Source organism: Prionailurus viverrinus, chromosome E1, assembly GCF_022837055.1.
Source record: "Prionailurus viverrinus isolate Anna chromosome E1, UM_Priviv_1.0, whole genome shotgun sequence".
Classification (NCBI taxonomy): Eukaryota; Metazoa; Chordata; class Mammalia; order Carnivora; family Felidae; genus Prionailurus; species Prionailurus viverrinus.
Window position 1 is genome coordinate 45,544,174 of NC_062574.1, and position 25,896 is coordinate 45,570,069.

Here is a 25,896-nt window from a genome sequence, read left to right on the forward strand (position 1 = left end):
GCCCTCAGAGGCCTCTGCAGGCAGACCGGTTCAAGGCCACCTGTCTGCCTCTGTCCCCGTCCTTCTGCCGCTCGTGCTCAGTGCCACCCGAGGCCAATCATCTAGATACGTGTTTATGATCTGTCTTACTCCCTAGGGTGAGGATCTCGTCGGTGTCCTTCACTGTCGGGAAGCACCTAGCATAGTGCGGGGCCGCAGAAAATGCCCAAGAAATACGTGTAGCACGAACGAAGCCGGGGCCATATAAGAACATGGCATGAGGCAGAGATGGGCTAGCAGGCTGCAAGATGTGGGGAGGGCAGGGGACATCGGGGGGCTCCCTCCAAGGCTCTTTGGGGACAGCCTCTCTCTTCTGAGCACTCTCCCCCAGGCCTCTCTTCTTGGACTGTGCTCTCACACGCTGGAGGCCGTCTCCAGGTGGGCTCTCCCCCCCGCGCCCCTCCCCTCTGGCCCCTCTCCCCTACCTGCTTGCTGGGTCTGGCCCCGGGTGGGGGTACTCCGAGGCCCATCTCCCGCAGCATTGAAGGCCGCCACGCTGACCATGTAGGCGGTGTAGCCGGTCAGATTCTTGAGCTTTACGCCGTTCTCGGCCAGGAAAAGCGTCTTCACCCGCTCGGTGACGTTGCGCCGTTGGGCTTGAGCTTCCCAGAAATAAATCTGTGGGCACAGCCAGTCGTGGGAGTGAGGTGGACACATTCGCCTCTCCTCCTGCCCCTTTCGTCCACACCATCCACACGCCCCGGACAGCGGGTGTGAGTCACCCAGTCAGTACAGAAGCACTTAAGAGCTGTTTTAGAGGCCCTTCCAGAACCTTCCTTTTCACAGCTAATACTTCAGTCTCTGCTAGACGAAACCCCAGGAGAGCACAGACTCCACGTATCTGTTCACCGCAGGGCCTGCAGGCTTGGCACGGCACATCAGCCCTCAGAATATAGTTACTGGAGGAATAAGCCAATGCTGCTCCCCAGGAACCTGAGACGGGAGGTTAAGTGCAGGGTAGGCAGACTCCACCCCAGCCGTACTGTGTTAAGGACCAGCGGGCCGGCACCACCTGGGAGCCGGTTAGAGATGCAGAGGGTCGGGCCCACCCTTGGACCTGCTGCCAGGCACCTGCAGGTTGACAAGGCCCCTGGAGATTCACCTGAGCGGGACAGTTTGCACCCACTGCAGAGGCGGGCTGGCCTGGGGCCGAACCCCAGTGCACGACTCGAGCACAGTGTGACTTCACCAGGTGACTCCCCTGAGCCGGAGTTTTGTCGGCTGGACAGGGGGGCTAAAGACACCCCACTTCCCAGGACCAATGTGAGGACGAGCAGAGGTGATAAGGAGGGAAGAGCAGACACACGCCCGGCCCCGCTGAAGGCTTCTGTCTACTGCTGTGCTCCACGTTGCTTCCAATGACTTCCTGTTCAGCCGGGGCTAGCACTCAGGGGCAGTGAAGCTCTGCATTCTGAACTGAGCCTGGCGGGGGGGGGGGGGGGGGGGGAGAGGGGGGATGGGGGGGGAAGCTGCAAGCCCCCCCACCCCCGGACAGTCAGCGAGTATTTGGCGCCACCTGCTGCCCAAGCGGGTTTCTGCACGCGACTGACTTTATTTCTCAACGTGCCTGACGGAAGAAGCTAACACCAGGGTCCCCCACCTGGCACTCAGGACATCTTGCTACCCTGAAATCCTTGCTTGTATCTAACCTGGCCCACTTAAGAAAAAAAGATTCCTCTGACATGAGTAGACATCAGAGAGAGAGTTGCCGTGGTCCTTCACCCACTTATTTTGTTCACCCCGCCCAGTCCCGACGACAGGGATACAACAGTGCACACAGAGCTTGCTGAATCTGGGCTGCGGGGGAAAAGCCACAGCAGACGGCAGAGATCCGGGTGTTATCAGCACATACATGGTACCTGCTGAGTGCACACGGAGACATTGGATGCAGAGACAGTCACAGGGTGATCTCGGGGCCTCGATGGGCAGGGGTTGGGGCCGGGAGAAGCTGGAACAGCCAGGGAGGGAAGTGGAGAGAAGAAAGCATTTCTCAGAGGAGAATTGCCGTGTCAAATGCAGGTGCGAAGCCAGGTAGGGTGAGGCCTGCATCTGACTTCCCGTGAACACAGGGATTGTCGGGACCTAGACAGCAAGGGCTTTAGTGGGGTGGTGGGGGTGGAGGGTGAGAACCCATGTGGGGCAGTGGGGTTGGGCGTGAGAACTCGCGTGGGACAGTGGGGGTGAGGGGTGAGAGCCAACTTAGGGCGGGCTCAAGAGACCCCGGGAGGACAGTGACTGGAGGTGGCAGGGTCTAGAAGATTCTTTTTGAGGATTTCTCCTATGAAGGGACCAACCAGAGAAATGGCTGACAGCTGGAGGGATACGTGAGGTCGGGAAAAGGCACTCTGAGGAAGAAACGGGTTTCAGAATGCCTTATAGCCCTGCCCATGGAGAGAAAAGGAGGGTGCGGCAGAGAGGGGCCGGTGCTGGAGTCTTGTTCTTGGGTGGGTGGGGAGGACCGGGGTCCAGGACCCAGGGCCACCACACATACAGATGCGAGGCACCCTCAGTGGGTTTCTCTGGTGCGTGCACACCGAATCCAGCGGACCTTTGCCAGCCAACCACCGGCTGGCACTTCCATGGATGGCACCAAGGGCTGAGCGCTGACCCCGGGCCCCCGAGGGGCACACGGCCGAGTCGTAGCGCACGCCAACAGGTAGCCGGGTGCCTGCTAGAACGCACACTCCGCAGAGGGCTGACGTCTTGGTGGATTGGGCTCCCTTGTGTCCCAAGCACCTAGAATCGTACCTGTGGGCACGCTGGCTCCATAGATACCTGCTAACGAATAAACACCTCCTGCAGGCAGGAGCGGGTGTAGGAGTGAATTCTCACAATCGCCCCCCTTGTATCTGCGATTTCAGTGCCCTGCCCTTGTGGTTTCACCACATCCAACGGGCCAACGGCATGCCTCTGGCAAATCAGGTTCACGGCCACACGCCGCAGCCAGGCCGCCTCCGGAGGGAATTCACCCTTTCAGTTCAGGAGCACAGCCTCGCCCCGGGCGGGCTGGCCACCGGCCCTGGTCCACTCGCCACGCATCTCCCATCTCCAAATCCAGGTTTCATTCATCCCTCCCCCATCTCCCCGCCCCTCCTCACTCCTAGCCGAGGCCCCTTCACCGGGAAGCCATCGGGCGAGATTTGTGCAAGCTCCTGGTACCACCTGTACCTCTTCCAGCCCCTGGGTCCATACCCTCTGTCTGCCTCGGCCCCCATGGCGGCCCTGCCCCCTCCTTTCCAGAATACCTTACGTTCCAGCATGAAATCCCAGCCCCTCTCGCCTCCTCTAGGACTGCACCCTACCACAGCTTCTGCTCTTCCTGGAATCACGTTTCCCCTCTTTCCGGGACCACAATTAGCACTCACACAAGTTGTCATTTCTTCCATCTCCTCCCCACCCCCCACCCCCATCTGTTGACTGTTTCTAGTTCCTGCTCCATTTTCCCTTTAAAGCCAAACTCCTTATAAGGGATCTCTATCTGTAGTCGCTGCCTCCGCTCACTCTCTCTGGAAGCCCTCCAGGCAGGCATCCCCTGCCCCCAACTCTTGTCGGTTAATGCAATCATCCAGGGTCCGGCAAGCGTTCTGTCAAAGGCCAGGTAATAAATATCTTTAGGTTTTGCAGGCCACACATCTCGGTTGTAACTCAAAAGCAGCCAAGGGTGATGTATAAGCAAATGAGTGTGGCCGTGTTCCAGTAAAACTTTATTGACAAAAACAAGTGGGGGGCCAGAGGGAGCCCACGGGCTGTAGCCTGACAATCCCTGCACATTCCCTTTCTAGATTTCACTTGCTTGAGCTCTCAGGAGCATTTGGCACATGAGATTCCTCCTTCAGGAAGCGTGTTCTTTATGTCGGTTCCGAGATTTCAGTCACTTTTTTTTTTTTTTTGGTCCCAGATCTCCGTTTTCAGTCTTCTTGTGTTTTCTACCTACACGTAATCTCGGGGCTTTCAGTATCCTCCATATACTGAGGACTCCACATCTCCAGCTTAGACTCTCCTAGACTCCAGACGCGTATGTCCAGCTCCATTTGGCGCCTCCCCTTGGATGCCCAGTAGATGTCTGGACCTGACTCCAGCCTCTTCCTCCCTCCACCCCCTTTGCCTGCTCTGTGACTGGAGCTCCATCAACCAATTGCTTATAAATTCTTGTCGCTTCTCCTCTCCTCACTCCCCATTCAGTTCAGCAAATTCCACCAGTTCCACGTTCGAATGGAGCCCGGAGAGCAAACGCCTCTCGCTGCTGCTCCCACCTGGGCTACACCACCGCCGTGCCTCACTGAGATTACTCAGCCTTCTCTTGGCGGTTTCCTGCTTTCCCCATCTCAGATTCCTCCCAGCACAGCACCCACCACAGCCTTTAAAAAACCCAAGTCAGTCATGTCCGTCGTTTGCCCCAAACCCTCCACCTCTGTCTTCTCATTCCGAGCGACAGCCAGAGCCCTTGAGGGCTCTGGGTGATGCCGCCCAGCTCACTGCTGGGACCTATCTCCCATCACGCCGCCCTTCACGCGCTCCGGGACACACGGGACTCTTTGTAAATGCCAAGCACCCATGGACCCCAGGACCTTTGCTCTTCTTTCCCTCTTTCTGGAATGTTTTTCCCCTGGAAGAACAGGGTGATTCTCACCCTGTTCTTCATTTTGGCTCAAGTGGCAGCTTCTTAAATCCTTTCCCAATGACCCTACTTAAAATTCCAAACCTCCCCCTGGCTTGCGTTCTCTACCCCCTCCACCTGCTTCATTTACCACCATCGGCAGGTGTTACTTGTTATGTGCACCGTTGGCCTTCTTCCCCTAAAATTTAAGCTCGGGTGGCCTCTCCTATCACCGCTTCACTCCCAGACTGAGACCCCCACCGGGCACAAAATAACAGCTCAATAAACACGCGTCACTGCAAGACCATAGCCGAATGGACGCACTTGCCCGGGTTTAGTCTGACCCAACGAAGTTCATCTGAGCTGTGCTCACTGGCTGGTGATGTCAATACATCCTTAACATCGGTGTTAATTCATGTGGATGTTAATACGCGTCTGGGATGCAGTTACTCAGTGTCCCCAGTTAATGTCCACAGCGGCAATGTTTTCCGGAGCACGCAGACATCTGCCGTGTGAAAATGATGTCTGTCTGTGCATCCTCACATTTCCTGCGTCTGCACATTAACTGGAGACTTCCACGCCTCGGCAGTCTGGGGGCTACTAAATGCAGCAGGCCCCGCCCCGGCTCCTCCCACTTCCCGTGGGAGGCATACGCCTGGGCGGCAATATTTAGCTTTCCCAGCTGGCCCTCCTCGCAGGCTGGAGGCCTGTCATCCGTCTTGAGAGCTTCATTAGCAAGACGCCTTTCCTCCTCCTTCCCGCCTCCTCCCCCGCACATGGAAAGAGACTCCTACACGGGCTGCTGTCTTAAACCGGGGCCACCTACATGAACAAGCTAGTGACCCGGGTGAGCCCCTTCCCTTTGTGGGAACTCAGTTTCTGCCAAGTAACCCACGAGGCCCCTTGGGGGTCTCACACCTGCCCACCCCACCACTGCGCTGGGCTTCTCTCTGGACTGACAAACCACCCGCTGGAAGCAGAGAGGCGCAGGATGCTGGCACAGGACGCAGGCCTCCGACGAGGCCAAGGACCCCAACCGAGAAGACACGTTATTATTATTTTGTCCACCACCTCCTCGGGCGGTTGTGTTCAGCGCCCCCTCCCTCTCCACCCCTCACAGGCTCTCCGGCAGCCTGACTGTCTGCTACCTGCTTTTTGTGTGATCTTGCCGGACCATCTAACCCGGGTCTCGGTTTCCTCATCTGTACAATGGGCTCAAACATTTATAATCTGCCAGCTTCACCGGGCGTTCAGGAGGATAAAGGAGTTCTAAAGGGCTCCGCTGAATACTGGAGACGAATTGAATTCTGTTGTAACACATGACCTCCACGGAGATCTAGAGATAATTTTAAGCAGCGATTTCTGTGTCTTAGCCCGTCGGTCCTCTACTAATTGGCCAAATCAATACCGTAATTCGGGTTGGCCAAAGACCCACTTTGAGGGGGTCTTATGCCGGCATTGGGAGTTGGTGGACTGGGGCGGGGGGTGTTGCCGGGAGAGGATGCAAACCGAAGCAGGGCCCGAAACGTCCTGAATCTGAGCTGGGCCCGCCCCGAGGATGCTGGAGAGCATGCCTGTAATTCAGCATCGGCCGCACACCATTTCAGTGGGTCAGGTGCGAACGGCCGAGAGAGCAGGTGTATACTTGGTGACCTCTCCCCCCTACGACCCATGGGTCACTCCCACCCCCGAGCTGGCCCTTTGCCCCTCTGGAGCCCGTACCTTGTAACCCTGGATGTCTCCATTCTGGCTCTCCAGTGGCGGTGGCTCCCATGTCACGTCCAGCTGCGTGGCTGTGGCACCGTGGACAGCCACGTTGCGGGGCGCTGCCGTGGGCACTGGAGGGCGTGAGAGGTCGTGAGTGAGTGGCACAAGTGGGCTTCAGAGAGGAGGAGGTGAGTCGGGGTGTTCTGGGGCCCCAGAATCCCGTATCTCCTCTAGCTGGACTCCTGGGGCTGGAAGGGCAGGTGGGGCTCACCTGCTTCCCCGACAAAGACTTCCTGGGGGGGGCTCGAGGGCCCCTCACCCACGGCATTGTACACACTCATCCGTATCTCATATCGCCGGTGTTTGTTCAGGTCTGCAGGGTGGGGGAGGGGAGAAACATGGAGAAGTCACCATCCCTGTGGGGGACAGCCTGGAGGCTGGAGGCTGTGAAGATGTACCTGTGATTCTAGTTCCTGCCTGAGGGTTCGGGAAAGAAAAGGCAAGGGGTGGGGTGGCCGGGGGACGCCGTGCCTCCCCCCCTGGGAGTCGGGACACAGGTCTATGGTTGGCTTCTCGGCCAACGGTGCACACACCAGATACTTTAGAGACTGAAAGAGACACTATTAATGTTCATGCAGGGACAACTGGTGTGAACCAAACTGTTCTCCCTGACACACTGGGCCACCCCCTTTCCTGCCTGTCTGTCCTGGGCACACTGGGTCACGGGTCACCCCTTCCCCCCCACGGCAGATGCTTGAAGTTCCCAGCTGCCCAGTCCCCATCAAACAGCTCTTCACACAAGGGGCTCAGCCCTCAGGGAAGGGGCTTATCTATCGGATGTGAATTCTGGGCTAAGAAACACTGTGTTTTTGCTAAGTTTGGGGGTCCTGGGGGGAGATGCCTGGACGGAAGCTGGGAGACAGGGGCAGCTGCGGGAGAGTGGGCCCCGACACCCAGGCTGGGATGTGCCACCCCTGCTGGGGGTGAGGCCACAAGGTTCTCCCACTGCTGTCCCTGGGCCCCCTGCTTCGGGTCGGTGGTGGTGGTGGGGGGAGTTCTGCCTCTTGCCTGGAATGTGGGTGTGGGGGGGTCACCCTAAGTTAACTGGCCATGAAGCCATTGGCTGATGAAGGAAGGGTAAGGACAACATAGTCTCACGCTTTGCTTCACATGGAGGACGGGGCTCCCCTGCCCAAGCTCTGGGCCTTTGATGGGGGAACCGTGCACTTCAGAAGGAGAGCGAGAGGGGTTAGCTCGGTGGGTTGAACGTCCGACTTCGGCTCACCATTCGTTGAGTTTAAGCCTTGCGTCAGACTCTGTGCTGACGGCTCAGAGCCTGGAGCCTGCTTCGGATTCTCTGCCCCCCCCCCCCCCCCCCCCCCCGCCCCTTCCTCGCTCATGTGCCTCTGCCCTCTCTCTCTCTCTCTTAAAAATAAATAAACGCTAAAAAAATTTTTACTATACGTGCTGCTGAAACGAGCACATTAAAAAATTTTGAGAAGGAGAGTAAGGAACGTTCCCAGGTCCCCGGGGGGAAAGTGGGGGTTCTGCTCGGTCTGGAGGTGGGGGTCAGCCTGAAACACAGAGCTGTGCAGGGAAGTGCCGCCCACGGGCCGAGGCGGGTGGTAGTGACCCACCATCCAAGCAGCAGACCGAGAGCTCCCCCCATGGACCTCCTGTCACCCCGCTGGTCCCCCCATGGCACACAAGACCAGAGCCGTTCCCTCTGTTCTTCTGCACCCGATGGAGGACGCCTCCCTGGTAACCCTCTAGCTTTTGTGTGTTTCCGGAAAGTCACACGTGCTCGGGGGGCTCCTATTCTTCAAGGAGCCTGAGGCGGGCACACCATTCAGCCGGTGGTCAGGTGTCCTCCCCAGAGGCCCCGCTCCCCGTCCCTGTGGGAGGCGTGGGCCCCGTTCTGGAGCCGCCATGCAGGGAGACTTACTGTCCAGCTCGTACTGTGTGAGGCTGGGCCGGCTCAGGTTCCGCATGGAGTACATGGCTACGGGGTGGGAGGCGGAGGGGGCCAGAGGGAGACAGCAGACAGAGGAGGTTAGTACACACAGCCCGCTCCACAGAGAGCCCGATTAGAGGGGCGGGATGGGGAGGGGGCCAGGCAGCGCACGTGCACAGAGACCAGGGGTCTCTGGGTTCCTGGCGGTGGGTTAGGGGCCCCAGACAGGTGTGAGAGAGGGTGTGCACGAGGCCAGGGGACACGGGACACCGCGAGCCCCTTGGAGCCCAGTACCCCTCGGGGCAGCTCTGGGGGACCCTCCGACCCAACTCGCTCCCTTGTCTAAGGCGGGACTGCAGAACCACCGTGAGAGAGCGGTGTTGCTAGTTTCCTCCTATGAACCAGAAACCATTTTACGACCAGGAAATATGACTGTATCATCCACAGGCATATAAAAATCACAACCACAAGCACATGTCCGCAAAAACGTTAAGAAAACAGCGCCAGCCATTGGATCAGCTACTTCCGAGTTTTTCTAATAATATTCCTTTGCTACACGTTCGCTCATTTTGTTGTCTGCTAACACTCGCTAGAAGACAAGGCACAAAAGGTTTAAGAGAATAATGGGAGAACACCTTACATGCTCCATTCCTCACCCACCTGCCTGGGGACCCAATCCCGCCCCCCCCCCACCCCCCACCCCCCCAGACTCGTCTCTCTCCTGCCCGCTCCCCTGCCCCGCCGTGAGCCGGTCACAGAGCTGCCCATGGCACATTATCTCCCATCCTTGCCCTCAATGCCATCCCGAGCCGGCCGCCTCGGCCGCAGACTCCTGCCTTCCCTCTGATTACATTAGCCTTTAACCGGCACCCCTGCTTCTGGTCCTCCATGGCCAGCCATCGCCCTCCTGCCACCAAAGTCACCTTCCTAACCCAAAGGGCAAGAGTTCCCAGGCTTGTGAGTCTCCCTGGGATTCACACCAGGCTCCTGGCCCTTTCCTTTCCCGCCGCCAGAGGCAGGCTGGATGCTGAGGACCCCAGGACAGAAGAGCGACCTCCCCGAGGAAACAGAGGGGGCCACACTGCTGCTTCTTGGGGTGAGCGCTGGTTCCCCTGGAATACGTGCTCCCAGGCTGTCTTGCCGACCATCTAAGACATTTATTGCCGAGTCTATTTCTTGAGCACCGGCTCTGCAAACTCGGAGAGGGCAGGGACCTCTATCTTGTTCACTGATGTGTGCCCCCAGGGTCTGAGGGCATGCAGAAGGTGCTTAATAAATCCCCCGTGAGGAAAGGGACGAGGGTGGGGTGGGAGGAGAGGCACACACAGGAGAGGGCGGCAGGGTTTGGGTCACAGTTGAGTCCAGGAAGCTGCGAGCTTCAGGGCAGGGAGGGGAGTGTGCCCGCCCGTGTGTCCCCTGACCCCTGTGGATGCCACTCACAGGTAAGTTCCGCCCACTTGGCCCCTGGGTTGTTGATGCCCCGAAGTGTGAAGCCCCTCAGCCCCTCGTAGAGCAGCTCTCGGTACCGGATCCGGAAGCCCAGCAGGATGCCGTTGATCTTGTCCTCTGCTGGTGGCTGCAAGGAAGAGGGTGCGGAATGGGGGGGGGGGCGGTGGGGGCAAGGAACTCCACTCTGCTCCTCCCTCCCTCCCCATCCTGCCCCTTGTGACCACAGAGCAGAGACGGAGTCTCCACCAGGGAAAGGATCACAAGGACACCGAGCATTTTTAATTTACAAAGCAACGAGGTGGTTTCATCTCTGCGATACTCCCTGTGACACAGGCAGGGAAGGACTGGAGTCGCCAAGCCATTCCCATTCTCGGAGCAGGAAGGCGAGGCTCAGAGAGGGTAAGGAACTCGTCCAAGGTCACACAGCATCATTGGGTTCTTTCACAGGCTGTTCCTTGCCTAGGGTCACCCTCACATAGCACCAGCCTGCCTAGCCGGGTGGCCCCGCCACGTGCCACCTGACCAGCGTTTCCTGGGAGTCGTCTCCCTGTTCTTGTACGTGAATAAGCGTAAGAGCTCCCGCGTGCGCCCCTGCTCCTCCTTTTATCATTTTCCTCCTTTGCTTTCCGCTCCCATCCACAGCTGAGCTGGAGAACAGGCTCCAGGAGAAGGTGGAAGCTACTTTTTATGATACCTCTTTTTAAAAGCCTGCTGAAATGGTTCAGCTTTTTATTAGCTCCTTAATTGCCTCCCTGGCTGCTGCTGGCACCTCCCTGCCCCCTCCACCAGGAAGGCCCGGATCTCTGCCGGCCTTGTCCTGGCTTCCAGCTGCACAAGGTCATTTTTCACTTAAGGGAGCGTCCTCTTCCAGGGAGGCCTCGGGCTGGGGAGCGGTTGGGGCCCCTTCTTGTTTCTTCAAGGGGCTTTCCATGGCGGGGACTGCAGGTGGACAGAAGTTGGGGCCTGCCCCGTCTGATCCCCCAAAGCAGAGACGGGGGTTTGCTGCTTTGGGGCCTCTGTGGGTAAGCTGCCGAGTCTAGAGCCTGGACTCTGGAGCATACGGGGGGTCCTGCGGGCACATACGGCCAGCCTGGTCTCTAAGCTGTATCCTGTGGTCTTCCTCCGGCCATGGCAGGACAACAGTGCCCGCCAGAGAGCGGGAAACTGGGGGAGGAGTGGAGGAAGAGGGTTCTATGTACCTGGACAATGGGTTCCTGTTCACTGCGACAGGAGAGTGGTCCTGTCCGAGTTCAGGCTGGGCATGCACACCTGTGTTTAGCTTCTCGATCGGGAACCCCTTCACGGACAGTGACCGCATTTCACGGAGACTCTGGGGGCCCTGACGCCCCATGCACTTTTCTATCCCACGGCTGGCAGACCTAAGGGCACTAAACCTGACCCTGCCACTGACTAGCTGTGTGACCGGGGGCCATTGGTGTCGCTTCCCTGAGAACTGGGTCCTCATCTGCAGAAGGGGATTGAAGGAGCATCCACCCGAGACGATTATCTGGAGAGGTGGGATGAGCGGCACATCTGTGCACCTGTGTATGGTGTCCCGGCCCTGCTGGGGACCGTTGCCCTTTTGGCCCCTCCCTGCCTGCTGGGCCATACCTGCCATCGGATCAGCACGGAGGTGGTGGTGTGGGGTGTCACCGAGACAATGGTGGGAGCCTCATCGGGGGCTGGGGAGAGAGACAGACAAGTGAGCTCTGGGGGCTGGAGGTTTAGGTCCCCCGGGAGGCCACAGGGACCAGATTCTTCTGCGCGTGTGGAGGGAGAAGGGCTGGAGCCCTGACCCCAGTCTCAACCCAAGAGCCCAGAGGCCCCTCCTCTTTGTCCCTGGAGCCACAGGCTCCTTACATGGCTGTCACTGAGGCCTCCCCCAAACCCCCTCCTTCACTGGGTTTCCGGGGTCGGCCATGAGCTTGGGGACATCCGAGAAGGAAAACGTTAGGATGCCTGTTGGCATGGGTGCCTGAGCCCGTGGCAAAGGTCCCTCTGGCTCAAACCTCCCTGGGACTCTGTCCAGGGAGCCACACAAAGGGCCTCCCATCTTGGAGGCCCCTCCCCTCGGAAGGGAACACCAGTGCCCAGGAAGGGCCAGTGTGCCAAGAGAAAGAGATCCGAGTGGGGGGCACTGACCGGCCTGCAGAGTGGTCAGCGGCTCCGACTCCTCGCTGAACTCGCTGTCCCCAATGTCATTGGTCGCCTTCACTCGGAACTTGTAGGATGTGAAGGGCTTGAGTCTATGGGGGCAATCAGGTTCAGTGAACAGAGGTATCCCCTAATGCCTCACCCCACCATCCCTGCATGGGGAAAGGGGGCCAGAGGGTGCTGATCCGTTACACAGACGGGAACGTTGAGGCTCCAAGAGAAGGGCCCAGGGGTTCCGATCCCAGCCTGGGTGTGGTCTTACCGGCAGCCCCGCTTCTAAGTCATAGGTCCCTGGGGGGCTCTGTCCTCACATCGCCTACCTCATAGGCGTCAAGCCGCCACGAGAGCACTGATAACTCTCCCTCCCAGCAAACTCCTCCCGTGAGAAATGCCATCTCTTTCTAGAATTTAGTAAATTTAGGAAGGGTCAGGGGTCTCAAGAGTTAATCAGCGCTTCATCTCAATAAGCCCCGTTCCTCTTCCAGGCAAACGTCTTCCTTTTTGATTTACTGGGGGCGGGGAGTGAGGAGGAAAGTCTTGCTCAAAACTCTTGGTCACGTCAACCGGAATATAAAAAATACGACCCGCTGGGAATTAAACTGAAGCCGGAAGTTCGGAGCAAGCTCCACTCCCCTATTACAGACAGAGAGGGAAATGCGGTCTGGCGGGTAGGAGTCGCTAATGAAGGCTGGCAAGCGCCTGGCTAAGGGGGCTTCCAGGCTCCAGAAATAGATAATTAAGAGGCAGCCCTAACAGGGCTCCAGAGAGCAGGGAGGGAGGTTAGGACGGAGCTGGAGGCGGGATCCTGGGAGGTGCAGGCTGTGGGAGACATCTGGGGGTGGGCAGGCTCCAGGCGTGCTCGGGACCCCCTCCCCCCCTGCCCCCCCACCCCCCAGGAACCACCCCGGTGCTGTCTGGGTGGGAAGGGCTGGAGCAGAGACGCTGGACGACCCGGGCCTCACCTGTCCACCACGAAAGCAGAGGCGTTGTGGCTCACGGAGGCTGAGTGCAACGCCCACCTGCCACTGGGCAGCTCGCGGGTCTGGACAGTGTAATAGCGCACAGGGGACAGCCCGTCGCTTCCCGGCTCCCAGGACAGCAGCACGCTGCGGGCCTTCACGTCCTCCTGCTGTACCACCGGCTTACTGGGGGGCTGTGGGCGATCTGGGAGTCGGCGGAGGAGGGTAGGAGCAGGTGAGTCAGCAGGAGGGGGTAGGGGGGGTGAGCTCTCCCAGGGAAGGGAAGGAGGTGCTCTGGGCTCAGGCCTGATGGCCACTGCTCTACCCCTCTCCATATGCACACAGGTCCCAACAGCCGGCACCCTGTCTCCTGGCCCATGACCTGTCCTCAGGCCGCGAGAGGCCTGGGTGCCTGGGAATTCACATCCCCTGAGGGCAGCCTGGTAAGCGAGGAGGTACGAACACCCAGCTCCTGTGCTCCCCGCCCGCCCAGAGCTGAGATGGGGCCTGCGCTGGCCCCGGTTGATGGGACCGAGCTGCCTGGGTGGGGCTCTGCTGTCGGCCCTGCCCCAGCTCGGCTTTCTTCTCACTGCCCAGGCCCTCCTGCAGCAGTCCTCAGCCTCAGCACTCTGGCATTTGAGGCCGATGGTTCTGGGGCCTGGAGCCGTCCCATGGACTGTAGATGCCAGTCACAGCTCCCTGTTAGGTGTGACAGTGTCTCCAGACATTGCCAACGTTCCCAGGGGGGCAAAGCAGTCCCCTGTTGAGACCCACTGTCCTACTGGTTTTTCCTGGGGACACGGTCTAATGAACCACTTTCACAGGAATCTGGGTCCCAGCCTGCTTCAGGGAAATCCGACCTCAGGCGAGGCACCAGCTCAGGGCCGCAGGCCGATGAGCCCCTCCTCCCCCCAACTGGACACCATCTTTGTTGCGGGGAGGGGAGAGGGGAAGGAAGCTGGTCTCACCAACCCTCCCTCTGCTGAGGCAGAGCATGAGCCTTGGAAGGGGAACTCCCAGCTCAGCTTCTAGAAGTCCCCTAGAGCCCTCGCTGACCCGGACATCAGAGATTTGAGCCCACTTTCCACTCCAGGTGAGGGCAATGTGGCTCTTAACTAGCTGATCCCCAGCTGCCCGCTAGGACAGGATGGGAACGCCTGGGTTGGCTGGGACTCCCCCTTGGCTGCCCCCAGGCCGCCCCAGCCCCAGTGGGCAGTCACCTCTCTTCTCAGTGGTCACCACCAAGGCCTCGGCGGCCTCCCCCCAGCCCTTGCGGGTCTGGGCAGTGATGCGGAACAGGTAGACGGACTCTGGCTTGAGGCCGGTGGCCGTGTACTGGCGGGCGCTGGGCGCGAGCACCTCCACTGTGGCCGTGTTGGCCGTGGTGGCGTTGAGCCGGTGTGTCACCTGGTAAGCTGCAGGAAGAAAGGACATGGGCTGTGTTGGGAAGCAGGGCAGCCGTCCCCCAGTGCCCCGAGACGCGATTGTTCCTTCCTTGCCACCACGATGTCTGCAACCTGGGCTACCTTGGCTGTGGTTCGTCTGCGTGAAGCCCTCTCGGTCACTCTTGTGTCCTCAGCTCCCACTTGGGGAGTGTGACTGTGGGGGACACTCTATACGGAGAGTCTGACCCCCATAACAGCTTCAGGTGAGGAAACTGATGCTTGGAGAGGGCCAGACCACCTGCTAGGAAGTGACTGAGGGGAGTTCAGGCTCATGGCTTTCCGGGCACGTGCCCTTCCTGGTCTCCACGCTGCCTTCTGAGACGCAGCATTCCTCTGGGACAGGCACCGCGGGACGCCAGGCCTGAGAGCCCCGGAAGCGGCCCGGGTGGTGCAATCCATCATTCTACAGGTGCAGGGGATGAGGCTGTGGAGGGATCCGGCTTGCTCGAGTTCACGCAGCTGCTGACTTCAACCCTGTGAGTCTTCCCCCGCCGAGGGGCTGCGCGTGTGTGTTAGGGGAGGAATCTTGACTGCGAAATAGTGCTATAGATCTGTAGTCTCCCTCCTCTGGGCCTTAGGTCGGAAATGGCTGTGCTGAGCTGGCCAGTGCTCCCTCACCTGGCCACACTTACAAATAGCAGCTGAGGTTTACCAGATGGCTGGCGTCGTGGGGTATTTGGGGGCATTTGGGGGCATAAAGCTAATGAATGGTATTTAAGGAACCTGAACCTTGACCATGCCCGCCAAATGATATTTCTTTTTTTTTTCAAAAATTTTTAATGTTTATTTATTAAAAATTTTTAAATGTTTTTATCTATGTTTGAAAGAGAAAGAGAGAGACAGAGACAGAGAGACAGAGTGTGAACAGGAGACAGTCAGAGAGAGAGGGAAACATAGAATCTGAAGCACACTCCAGGCTCTGAGCTGTCAGCACAGAGCCCGACGTGGGGCTCAAACCCACGAACCATGAGATCATGACCTGAACTTAGGGTTAGTCAGACGCTTAACCAACTGAGCCACCCAGGCACCCCTTAACGTTTATTTTTGAGAGACAGAGAGAGATGCAGTACGAATGGGGGGGAGCAGAGAGAGAGAGGGGGAGACACAGAATCTGAAGCAGGCTCCAGGCTCTGAGCTGTCAGCACAGAGCCCAACGTGGGGCTCGAACTCACGGACTGTGAGATCATGACCAGAGCCAAAGTTGGATGCTTAACCGACTGAGCCACCCAGGCGCCCCAAAATATTTCTAATGGGAGAAATAAAACTCAAAATCCTTCTTGAGGAGACGTGGACACTTCCTGGGCCACTCTTTCTTTGGCCCCCTTTACACCTTCTGCCTCCTCCTTCGACCTGTAGCCGGGACACGGGAGAGGGTATGGGCTTACCAAGAATGATGCCATTGGGGGCAGCGGGGGGCTGCCAGATCAGCCGCACGGATGTGGTCCTCACCTCTGGGAACAGGATGCCCATGGGCGGTCCAGGGACTGCAGGGCACAAAGGAGAAGCAGGTGACGGTGTAGCCGTCCAGCTCCAGTGGAACAGGTGGGCGGGGCCGCGGGGGAAGAGGACACTCAGCCCAATGAGCTTTTGTGGAGTATGTGGCTCGGAGTTCCGTGAAGGGACACAAAGATGCTACCAGTGAGGTTTCTACCCTGAAAACAGGCCTTATTTGGCAGAACTGGAAGGGACCAGGCTCCGGCTTCCTTTTTAGCTGTGTCTGGGTACGTGTGCACATATACGGACACACAGGATTGCCCTCAAAACAGGGTCAGGGGGCCTGGTCCTGGGTCTGTGCTTCAGAAGATGCCACTCTGACTTCCGTCCACCCACGGGGAGGCGGCCGTGGGGCCCACCCTGAGCCTGAGCCTGAGCCCTCCTTTTCCAGGGTCCACACAGGCCTGTTCCCCAGGTCCGCCCTCCAGACTTGCACCTCTGGACTGAGAGGTGGCCAGGGGGCAGCTGTGTGGGGCTCGTGGATGGAGACTGAATGCCACGTGGCAGGGGAGAGAACGGGAAGGGGGCAGGGCAGGGGGAGGATGGTCGCGGACAGGCAACTCTTCTCGCGCTGCCTCATTCCCACAGAGAATTCCAGAAAGTCTCAGATTTCTAAACTTGAACTTGGCCTTCCAGGTCAAGCCATGAGGATAAGACACACTGAATTTAACAGACCATTAGGTTGATTTATAACTTTGGACTGTGTGGACATATGGTGTTGGGGCTTCCTTTTGGACTCTTGTCTGGATCCCGGCAATATTTGCGGTGGGTGGTGAGAGTCTGTGTGGGGGAGAGGGGAGGGAGTGAAGGACCCGTAGGTCAGCCTTTGACGGAAAGTTCTATTGTAGGGACCAATGCCTGGAGCCACGGTGGCATCGGTCTTTTGCAAACAGGACCAGGAGGCTTGTGCCCAGGAAATCAAGCCTATCCCTCGCACAGATCTGTACTCAAAGTGAACCCGCCCCAGGCCAAACACTAATCAAAACGGGGGCAAAGTCTCTATTCTGCTCAAGAGACTGAATCAGATCCAAACTGTCCTCGCATCACTTCTTCCTCAGGGATGCACGGTCTGGAATTAGCACCCCCTCGCGGTGAGGTTGGTGGCCCTCAGTGACCCGCCTCCCACAGGAGAAGCCATGGTTCCCTTTGGGGCCACGTGTGACTCCCCGAGGGGCGGGGCTGGGCAGGCAGGAGGAAGGGGAGCCCCCAGCCTCTCCGGGCTTGCAGGGATTGAGACTCACCGTCATCCAGCGTCCGCTCCAGGATGGGAGGGTGGCTGGGGCTGCCGTCCCCGATGCGTGTGAAGGCCAGCACCTGGACCTCGTACAGCACGTATTTGCCCAGCCCTGTGAGCTGGGCGCTGCGAGACGAGTTCCCTTCCACCAGCCAGAAGCGGGGCTGGGAGTCCGAGTCCTTCTCCTTATACATCACCTGCCAGAGCACAGGGCAGGGGCTGAGGGCCTTGCGCCTGGGTCCTGCCCACCAGCACCTTCCCCAGGCCTCATCCCCAGGAGCGAGGCAGGTGGGCGTAGGGCTGGGGGCCTTGGGTTCCTTGGAATGGCTCGGCCCGGGAGGGTCATGGGATACGGTGAAGCTTGGGTTCTGGGAGAGCGGAGGACACAGAGATGCACTCGGCCATGGAGGTGGAAGAGTCTTTAGAGAACATTCAGGTTGGAAAACAGGCCCAGAGAGGGGCGTGACTGGGCTCCGGGTCACATAGCCAGCAGTGGCAGAGTGGGAACGTCAAGCCACGTCTCCCAACTTGTGGGCCAGGGCTGAACTGAAGTCTGCAGCTTTGGGAGCAGTTATAGAAGATAATGGGAACTGGGCCCAAGGGGCTGAGTGCGCCTGGGGCAGCCAGCGTGGCCTCTCGGGGACTCTGGGGGAGGGAGGGAGGGAGCTTCCCCAAGGACCTGGGCCTCCCTGGAAGCCTCCCAGTCCTGAGGGAGGAGTCCTTGGTTGCCATGCCGACCGGAGCACAGCCTCCGGGATCCCCCGTGTATCCACTGCAGAAGGCGGAGACCTGGGCCCCAGGGGTCATGAGGACAGGGCACCCTGGACGGGGCGTCCTGGGATCCAGGACTCACCTTGTAACCTAGCACGAGCCCATTGCGGTCGGCCTCGGGGATCTCATTCCAGCGCACCAGCATGCTGCTGGAGGTGGTGGCCAGTGCAGACACATTGGTGGGACCAGAGGATGGGACTGAGGGAGAGAAAGGGACCAGACAGGAGCTCACGACACAGTCGGCCCTACACGGGAAGGAAGTGTGGCAGGCAGCGCCCGAGTAGCCAATTATCCTGCAGTGATCCCTGTTGGTTCTGGAACATCACGGATGTTGCTTCTGGTTTCCCATTAGTCTCCCCAACGTTAGCTCAGGCCAGCGTGAGGATGTGACCCCACTTCCAGCCTGTGCAGCAGTGAAGCGTGAGGAGGGACCGGATGGGGAGGGATGTCCTTTAAAAGGTGTCAACAATCGCCCCCCCCCCCGCCCCAAGGGGCGAACCACATGTGGATGAATGAGGGTTGCCTGAAGGCTGGGGGTTCATAATCTGTGGGTGACCCCTTGTCTGTTTCTGGAATGTTCTGTGAGCTAATCTGACCTCCCCATCTCAGGTTCTTGCAGGCACTACCGGGTGTCAGGGTTGAAGATGAGGGCGGAGAGATGGGCACTTTGCAGGTGCAGACTGCCTGGCTCACCCACAGAGGTGGGATCCCCCTGATTTTGGGGGCAGTGAGAAGATGCTGGGGGACACGGCAACAACAGAGAGTGTTCTGCCAGGACACGGAGCACAAACAGGAAAGTGAGCCTGGGCCTATTCTGAACAACAGCTCAGCCTTTGTGCCCTTGGAAGGCCCGGAGGGCCGAGAGACAAAGGTGGGGGTATCTCCGCTGCAGGCTGCTGGGAACAGGGGTGTGGCTGGTACCTGACTCCCGGGTCCTGCCCATCACCGTCTGGCTCCAGGGCCCGCTCCCGATGGCGTTGAAGGCCTGGACCTGCACGCGGTACTCTGTCCACTCCTCCAGGTCTTCGATGGTGTACTCGCGCTCCACGCGGTCCTGGACCACGTGGCTCAGCGTCTTGCCGTGGCCGTCTGCCCGGCTGTACTTGATCTTGTAGCCTACCGACTCGGGGTTCCCGTTGTATTCCATCTCTGGGAGAGGCTGCGGGAAGGCAGGGCGGCAGAGCTGCTGAGGCCGGGTCCACCCGGGGTGGCACTCTCTGGCTTGTTCACCCTCTTTTGGGGAGCCCTACGGGATTAACGTGCCCACCGTCCAACCTGTCGGTGCCCATGGGAGGCGCTCTCGCTGGGTGCGGCTTGGATTGCGTGAGTCTGTGTTTCTGGCGGCTCCCCCCATCTCCCTGTCTCTCTGCTCCAAGCTCTAAGGATGCACCAGCAGCCATTCTTGTGCGCATGGGAAACTTGCTACCCGGCCAAGGGAGTCGGATGGAGAGCAGACCCACACAGGCTGCCTGTCCAACACGCTGATGAGCACAGCACCTCTGGCCTTGGCTGTCTTTATCACTTAACTCCCTCGCTTAGGCTGCCAACATGCACTTCTTTAATTGCCTATAACATGCCTGGTCTCAGCTCATGCCCGCCCTTGGAGAAGCCAGCGTGGGGGGACAGCATCTCGAGCGTGGATGGGACACCAGTTTCTGTCAAGTCCTTCCATCGGCAAACTTCAGTTTCTCCTGCTGCATTTTCAGCCTCCTCCTTCTGGTTTCAGTTTCAGCCAAGAGAAAAGACGGATTCCTTTCCTAGGCTGTGGGGCTGTGGCTGCTGGCTCAAGGTCATTTGGAGGAACTTGGGCGGTGTTGAGAAGCTGGGGAGGTGTGTGCAGGTTGGCAGGGGTGCACTGTGGTCTGCGGACTCGGCCTTCAGATTCTCTCTGGAGGTGGCAGAGCTGGGGCGCGGGTGCCCTCAGGCCCTCACCTCCCTGCCATTCTGCTTCCCCAGGGGCTCCGAAGAGCCCACGGTCCACAGGCTGCCCACATTCTGACCCACTTCCTCCCGTTCCTCAGCGTCTGCCTCACTCCCTACATTCTCACTGCCTCTTGCCAGGCCCTGCCCCTACAGACACTTAGGGAAGCCGACCAGAGACCATTAAGACAGCAATCGATGGGCCTAGAGCTCACGCTTCCTTACCTGCCAGGGAAAGGTAACGGGCCGTGCACCATTAAGAGGGTCTGGAGGTGCCTGGGGCCCCGCACGGTACAGCAATTGCCTTTTCATTCCTCCTCCAGACCCCCTGGGCATCAGACTCTATAGTCTTTTAGTGTTTGGAAACCTTAAGAAGAGCTGCAGGAGGGAGGCAGGGAGCCGGGCTGGAGGGGGGCCCAGGAAGGGAGGGGGTGGGCAAACAGTAATAGGGGCTGCGCGTGCTTGGGGGGGGGCCTGCCCGTGGCACGCGGGGCCACTGAACTGGATGGAAAGATCGCTCTGTTCGGCGCCGGCTCCCTGGGAGGGGAATCATAATTAATAACTAATGTTGGTCCAGGACTGATGGTGCCATGAGTTCCTTTTATCCGGCGTCCACCTAAGCGAAAGGGAGTAACGGCTTTCTAGTAAATCCCACAGCATGGGGGTTTGCAAAGCTGTGTTTTGCGTAAGTGGTAAGAGATCTCACGTGGAAATAAGACAGAGTTATGTGGCCAGGCTGGCAGGTGATGCGGGGTCAGGCAGGTTCTTCCCAGTGCTCCCTAAGGAGAGGAGCCGGGCCGTGTGGGTGCTGTTCCCCACGTTTCCTGGTCTCAGAATTCTTGTATGGTCCTAGAACCTCCTGGTTTGCTGCTCTGTGGGGGCAGCGGTCGGAAAAATGCTGTCCTGGAGGAAAGGCATCAGGAGAAATGTCCTCTCCCGATCTCCGGAAGATGGGACGGCCGTGTGTTCAGTGGTGAGGGCTGTGGATTCTGGGGGCCAGGCTCCCCGGGTTGGGAATCTGAGCCCTGCTCTTAACTACAGGATGTGGGAGGACGTGTGTGTGGGAGGGTACTTGGGTCAGTTATTTGACTTCTCTCTGCCTCAGTTTCCTCATCTGTAAAGTAGGGGCCAGGATCACTCTGCTGTCACAAGCCCGTGGAGAGGGTTCTGGGTTTGACTTTGAGTAAAGCACTCAGAACAGTGCCCGGCAGGAGAGGAAGACCTCAGCATGTTCGGATTATTACCTTGCGTAGGGTCACCTGGGGTAATGACCCTTCACAGGTAACCCTGACCTGTGGGGATGGTCTCCCTCACCTGCCCCTCGACCTCAGAAGCAACCCTTCACTCTCGAACTCAGTGCAGACGGGACAACTTACATTTGATCCTCAGACCCACCACTTGGGAGCTGTGTGGCCCCGGCGAGTTCCTAACCTCTCTGAGCCTCGGTTTTCTTAGCTGTGAATGTCAATAGTAATGTGTCTTTCACAGGATTACTGGGAGGATTAAACGGAAGGAAACAGGTAAAATGCTTGTCACCTGGTGACGCAGCGTTTTCTAGCTCCTTCTCACATAGGGGATTTGTTCATTTGGCTAAGACTGATGATTGGGCACCTTACCAGATACTAGGTGCAAAGAAAAGAGAAGGGGGCTCTGGGTATTCTGGTGGACACCCCCCGCCCCACCTTTGATGTGACCTAGGGGCAATGACTTTTGCAGGATGACAAGGACCAAGGAGTCATCTCATCCCCACTGCCCTTGGGGGAGCCTCACCATCCAGCGGAGCCACAGGCTGGTCTCACTGGCCGTGCGCAGGGTCACGTTGGCAGGCGCCATGTCAGGGGGTGCCTGGAGGGTCTGGATCTTTCTAGAAGGCTGGCTGGGTGGGCTAGTGCCCACGATGTTCACCTGGCGCATTCGGAAGCTGCGGTGGGGGGGTGGGGAGTGAGCCAGACGACGAGAGCAGGACCTCAGGGCCAAAGCCCGTCCCGGTCTGGGCAGTTTCCACCCCTGCTCCCCTCCCCCAACGCCGCGTCCTGCCCTGGTACCTGTAGTAGGTGAAGGGGTTGAGCTCGGGCACCTCCATGGAGCGGGCGTCGGGCTCGTTGGTGAGCTGGTGAACCAGCAGCCACTCCTCTCCCTCCCCAACCACGCCTACCTGGAAAAGGAAGATACTCTTAGACCTGCCCAGCCTGTGGGGCTGGGATGTTCGGTGCCCCGCTTTCTAAGAGGTCAAGCCCTGCCTGCAGAAGGTCTGGAGGGGCGCCAAGTGGGGTCACCATCTTTCCAGGCCCTTAAACATGACTTCAGGTGAAACCCCCCAAGCCGTCTTGCATCAGAATACGGTGAAATGCTTACTAGAAACCCCCCACGCCAACAGCCTGGCCCTGGACCCAGCCCATCAGAATCCCTTGGGCTGTTACCCAGGAATCTGTGTGTTTAACGAGCTCGCCAGGTGATTCTGCTGTGCACCCTAAAACCCCAGCTAACTGAGAATCAGAATTTTCTGGGGGTGCAGCACAGGTGCTGGAGCTTATAAATGCGGCCCGGGGGCAGCCAGAGCGGAGGCTCAACCACTTACGGTTATGTGTGTGTATGGCGGTCAGGGGAAATGGGGTGGTATGGGGGACTGTGGGCACTTCTGGTGTGTTGGGCCGTCTGACAGTGGCATATGGAGATGCATCTGGATGTAAATACGCGTATGAGTGGCACTCAAGAGCACGGGCGGGCCCAAGGCCAGGGAGCCGGCTGCCCGGGCTGCAGGTTCCCCCACGGCAGGTTTTACCTGGGCCTCTACCAGCCAGCGGGAGATGGAGGTTTTGCCATCATAGCCTGGCCTGAACTGCAAGGTCACGGAGCGGGGGCCGATGTTGGAAATGCCCAGGTTGGTGGGGGCCCCTGGGAGTTCTGGAAAACAGGGAAGGCAAGGAGATCAGGTGAGGAGAAGGTCCTTCCACACGGAACGGGAGGAAGGGGCGGGGGTGGGAGGGCAGGGGAGGGGCCGTGTGCCACCCTTTCTCTAGAAACCTCCTAGGAAGAGCAGGGCTGAGGCTGCAGCTCTCCAACAGCCTTCTTCCTGCATTGCAGGCTCTGTGTCCAGACCAGGGGCCTGACACAGCGTTGGGGGCTGGGAGGGTCTCTCAGGGCCACGGGGCCACGGGGAGGCTGACCGGGCTAGGAAACAGGAGCTGGGCATGCGAAGGCTTCCAGAAAGAATCCTCCTCTCCGTCCACATACAACCCATTTCAGCCCTCCCAAACCCAACTGAGGCTGAAGAAGACAAGAAGGAGGGGTGGGCACAGGAGGCAGCCCCTATTTTCTGACCAGAAGCCTTGGGATTCAGGACGAACAGAAAGAGTACGGATTCCGGAATCCAACTTCATTGCTTCCACGCTGGGTGTCTTTGGGGAAGTCACCTAACCTTTCTGTGCCACAGTATCCTCCTCAGTCAAATGGCGATGATGATGATAATATCATCCGCCTCAGGGGCGTTGTGAGGACTGAATGAATTGATGTATATACAGCACTTAGCTCCAGGCATAACTGCTTCTCAGGATTATGGTTATTGTCAGTTGGGGTTGACCGAGTCAGCTCGTTTACCCCAACCATTTCTTGGGGCAGGTTGAGGGACTCTGACCAGGTGTCATAAGCATAACTTACAGATCCAGCCAGGACCACGCGGTTCTCCAGTCCATCTCCCATAGATACAGATGGGGAAACTGAGGCACAGAGGGGCCACTTGACTTGCTCAAGGTCGCAGACAGCTTGGCAGGGGCAGGGCTGAGAGCAGATCTCAGCTTGTTCTTTACAAGCTGTTTAAGATTATTCCCACCTAGGGGTGCCTGGGGGGCTCAGTCGGTTCAGCGGCCGACTTCGGCTCAGGTCATGATCTCATGGTTTGTGAGTTTGAGCCCCATGTCGGGCTCTGTGCTGACAGCTTGGGACCTGGAGCCTGCTTCCGATTCTGTGTCCCCCTCTCTCTCTGCCCCTCCCTCTCTCTCTCAAAAATAAATAAATTAAAAAAAAAACCTTAAAAATTATTCCCACCTGATTCTACCCCTTTCCCAACCAACACTTCCACTGGTTGGAATCCCATTTGGACTTTCTGGGGGACAGTGAGACTTCTTCCCCTGAATCAGAGATACCATGGCTTGATTCCACACCGCCCCCCTGGTGTGGGGGGGGCGGATGAGACAGGGATGGGGTCTTCTGGGGGACTATCCTTCCTGAGAGCTGTGGAAGGAGGCAGTGAGCCCACAGAGCCTCCATCCAGAGATCTGGAGCCATGAGAAGCCCGCTCTGGGGGGAAAGCCAAGGGGCTGTGGACCCAAGACAGGGAGAGCTCTGTGGGAAGTAAGCCAGTTTTTCCTGAGAAAAAGGGAAGCCTCTTGGTTAGGAGAACCCCAAGAGGCCAGGAGCCCCTGAGAGGGGGGACCCACCTGGAGGCACCCCGGAAGAGATGGTTGATGCAGACACTTGGCCCTGGCCCTTGGCGGTCATGGCGGCCACCTCGATGGTGTAGGTGGTGAGCGCAGTGAGGCCTGTGACGCGGTACTCCAGGGTCACGTTGGGTAGATAGTGGGTCACTCGGGTGTTGGTTCGGTTATACTCCTCCCAGGAGATCCGGTACCCTGGGGAGAGCCCCGAGTGGTGGCATGAGCTTGGCTGTGACCCAAAGCTGGCTTTGGCCCTCTTCCTCTGCTTCTCCCTTCTTCACTAGTGTGGCAGTTAGACATGCGTTGATAGCAATGGGGCCGAGGGAGCTGGGGACATCGTGCTTGGGGCCCCAGGTGTAACATCGGTGGAATGCCTCTATTGGGTGGGGACCGTGGGAGGGGGTGAGTTATCATGGCGGCCGCTTGAGGCCTGTGGCAGGTGAGCTGGGTTGACCCGGGCGCCGATGGGCTGAGAGCCTCCTCTGAATACTTTCTAAGAAAGAGTGGTCTGCTGGGAGGTTTTGGACGAGCACTGGTCAAAGACGGGGGGATGGATTAGATGGCCCTGTGTCACCCCCTGGTTCAGTAACACCGAGATGCCTACCTGTGAGGATGCCATTCTTCTCTCCTGGCTCTTGCCAGCTGACCTTCAGCGAGGTGTCTAGGATTTCACTGAAGCTCAGGTGTCCCACAGGTCCAGGCACTGTACCCCAAAAGGACCCCCACCCCACCCAATGCCAATCAGATCCAGAGAGAGGCCACTGTCTTCAAGACGGCCAGTGGTGCTCCAGGGGCACCCCAGGATGGGAAACAAGGGCGGGATCCCCCTGTGCCTGGAGCGCTCAGCCTGGCTCTTGGGTAGGGGAGTGGTAGGGGCCAGGGACCGCAGGGGTTGGGCGGTGCCTACCGTCCTCATGGGTGCGCACCAGCTGCGGGGTGCTCCGAGGCCCATCTCCGGGAGTGGTGAAACACAGCACAGAGGTGAAGTACTCGGTGAACTTCTTCAGGCCAGACACGAAGCCCACGTGGATGCTGTCTTGAAAGTTGGGTCGGGCAGTCACCATGGTAACCTCTTCTTCCTGCTCAGGCTCCCAGGCAATCAGCTGGGGAGAGGCCGGCAATTCAGGCAGGGCAGCATGAACGTTCCAGAAGAGGCCGAGCACTCTCCCACAGTCTGGGCCAATGGACAGAGAGAGTCTAGGAGCCCAGCTCCCTAGGGTCCCTCCTCCCGGGAAGGGGTGGCCATGCAGCCACCCACAGGCCACGAGCATCTGTCCCTCTGGGAGTTTGCTTTGGGGCACTGTTCGTTCACTGAGCGAACTTGCTCTCCACGAGCGGTCTCTCACGAGGGAGGTCTTTACCAGATCAGCTACAGAACTTGCAGGTTCAGCGCAAAGTGAAAAGGGAGGGTCCCCTCGTTGAACAAGTTTTAAGAAATGCAAGGTGAAGGGGGGTCCCTCTGAGCGTGGAGCCCGCCCTGTGTGTTACGGATGAGCTCAGAGAGGCTCAGTGACTCCCACTATAGCACACAGCCAGTGGGGAGCTCAAGGGCTCTGATTCCAATACCGAGGCTCCTATGGCTTTCTCCCTCTGGGCCGGGCAGGGTCTCCCTTGGGGTCCCCCCGCCACCCAGAACTGCCTCCTCAGCTACCCCTTTCCTCTAGTTCCAAGTTGGGATTTCAGTCGGAGGGACTGGAGGTGCCTCAGTTGGAGGGACTGGAGGGACTCCACGACCTGGAG

General features: G+C 58.7%; 1 protein-coding gene across 3 annotated transcripts in view; it reads right to left on the reverse strand.

Annotated features, from left to right (window-relative positions):
- SDK2 (sidekick cell adhesion molecule 2) overlaps positions 1-25,896 on the reverse strand; it is a 266,484-nt gene that overhangs the window by 29,442 nt on the left and 211,146 nt on the right. For 2 of the 3 annotated variants that reach the window (XM_047833516.1, XM_047833519.1), the window contains exons 19-37: positions 25,064-25,259; positions 24,761-24,859; positions 24,160-24,351; positions 22,506-22,627; positions 21,769-21,878; positions 21,494-21,644; positions 18,725-18,962; positions 17,886-18,001; positions 17,040-17,229; positions 15,690-15,788; positions 14,080-14,274; positions 12,863-13,064; positions 11,889-11,992; positions 11,358-11,428; positions 9,738-9,873; positions 8,289-8,345; positions 6,615-6,716; positions 6,359-6,474; positions 465-657 (exon numbers count right to left, since the gene is read on the reverse strand). In XM_047833516.1, the coding sequence (XP_047689472.1) occupies positions 465-657; positions 6,359-6,474; positions 6,615-6,716; positions 8,289-8,345; positions 9,738-9,873; positions 11,358-11,428; positions 11,889-11,992; positions 12,863-13,064; positions 14,080-14,274; positions 15,690-15,788; positions 17,040-17,229; positions 17,886-18,001; positions 18,725-18,962; positions 21,494-21,644; positions 21,769-21,878; positions 22,506-22,627; positions 24,160-24,351; positions 24,761-24,859; positions 25,064-25,259 (2,689 nt within the window). The remainder of the gene's footprint in view (positions 1-464; positions 658-6,358; positions 6,475-6,614; positions 6,717-8,288; positions 8,346-9,737; positions 9,874-11,357; positions 11,429-11,888; positions 11,993-12,862; positions 13,065-14,079; positions 14,275-15,689; positions 15,789-17,039; positions 17,230-17,885; positions 18,002-18,724; positions 18,963-21,493; positions 21,645-21,768; positions 21,879-22,505; positions 22,628-24,159; positions 24,352-24,760; positions 24,860-25,063; positions 25,260-25,896) is intronic. The other variant, XM_047833518.1, reaches the window with a different exon arrangement.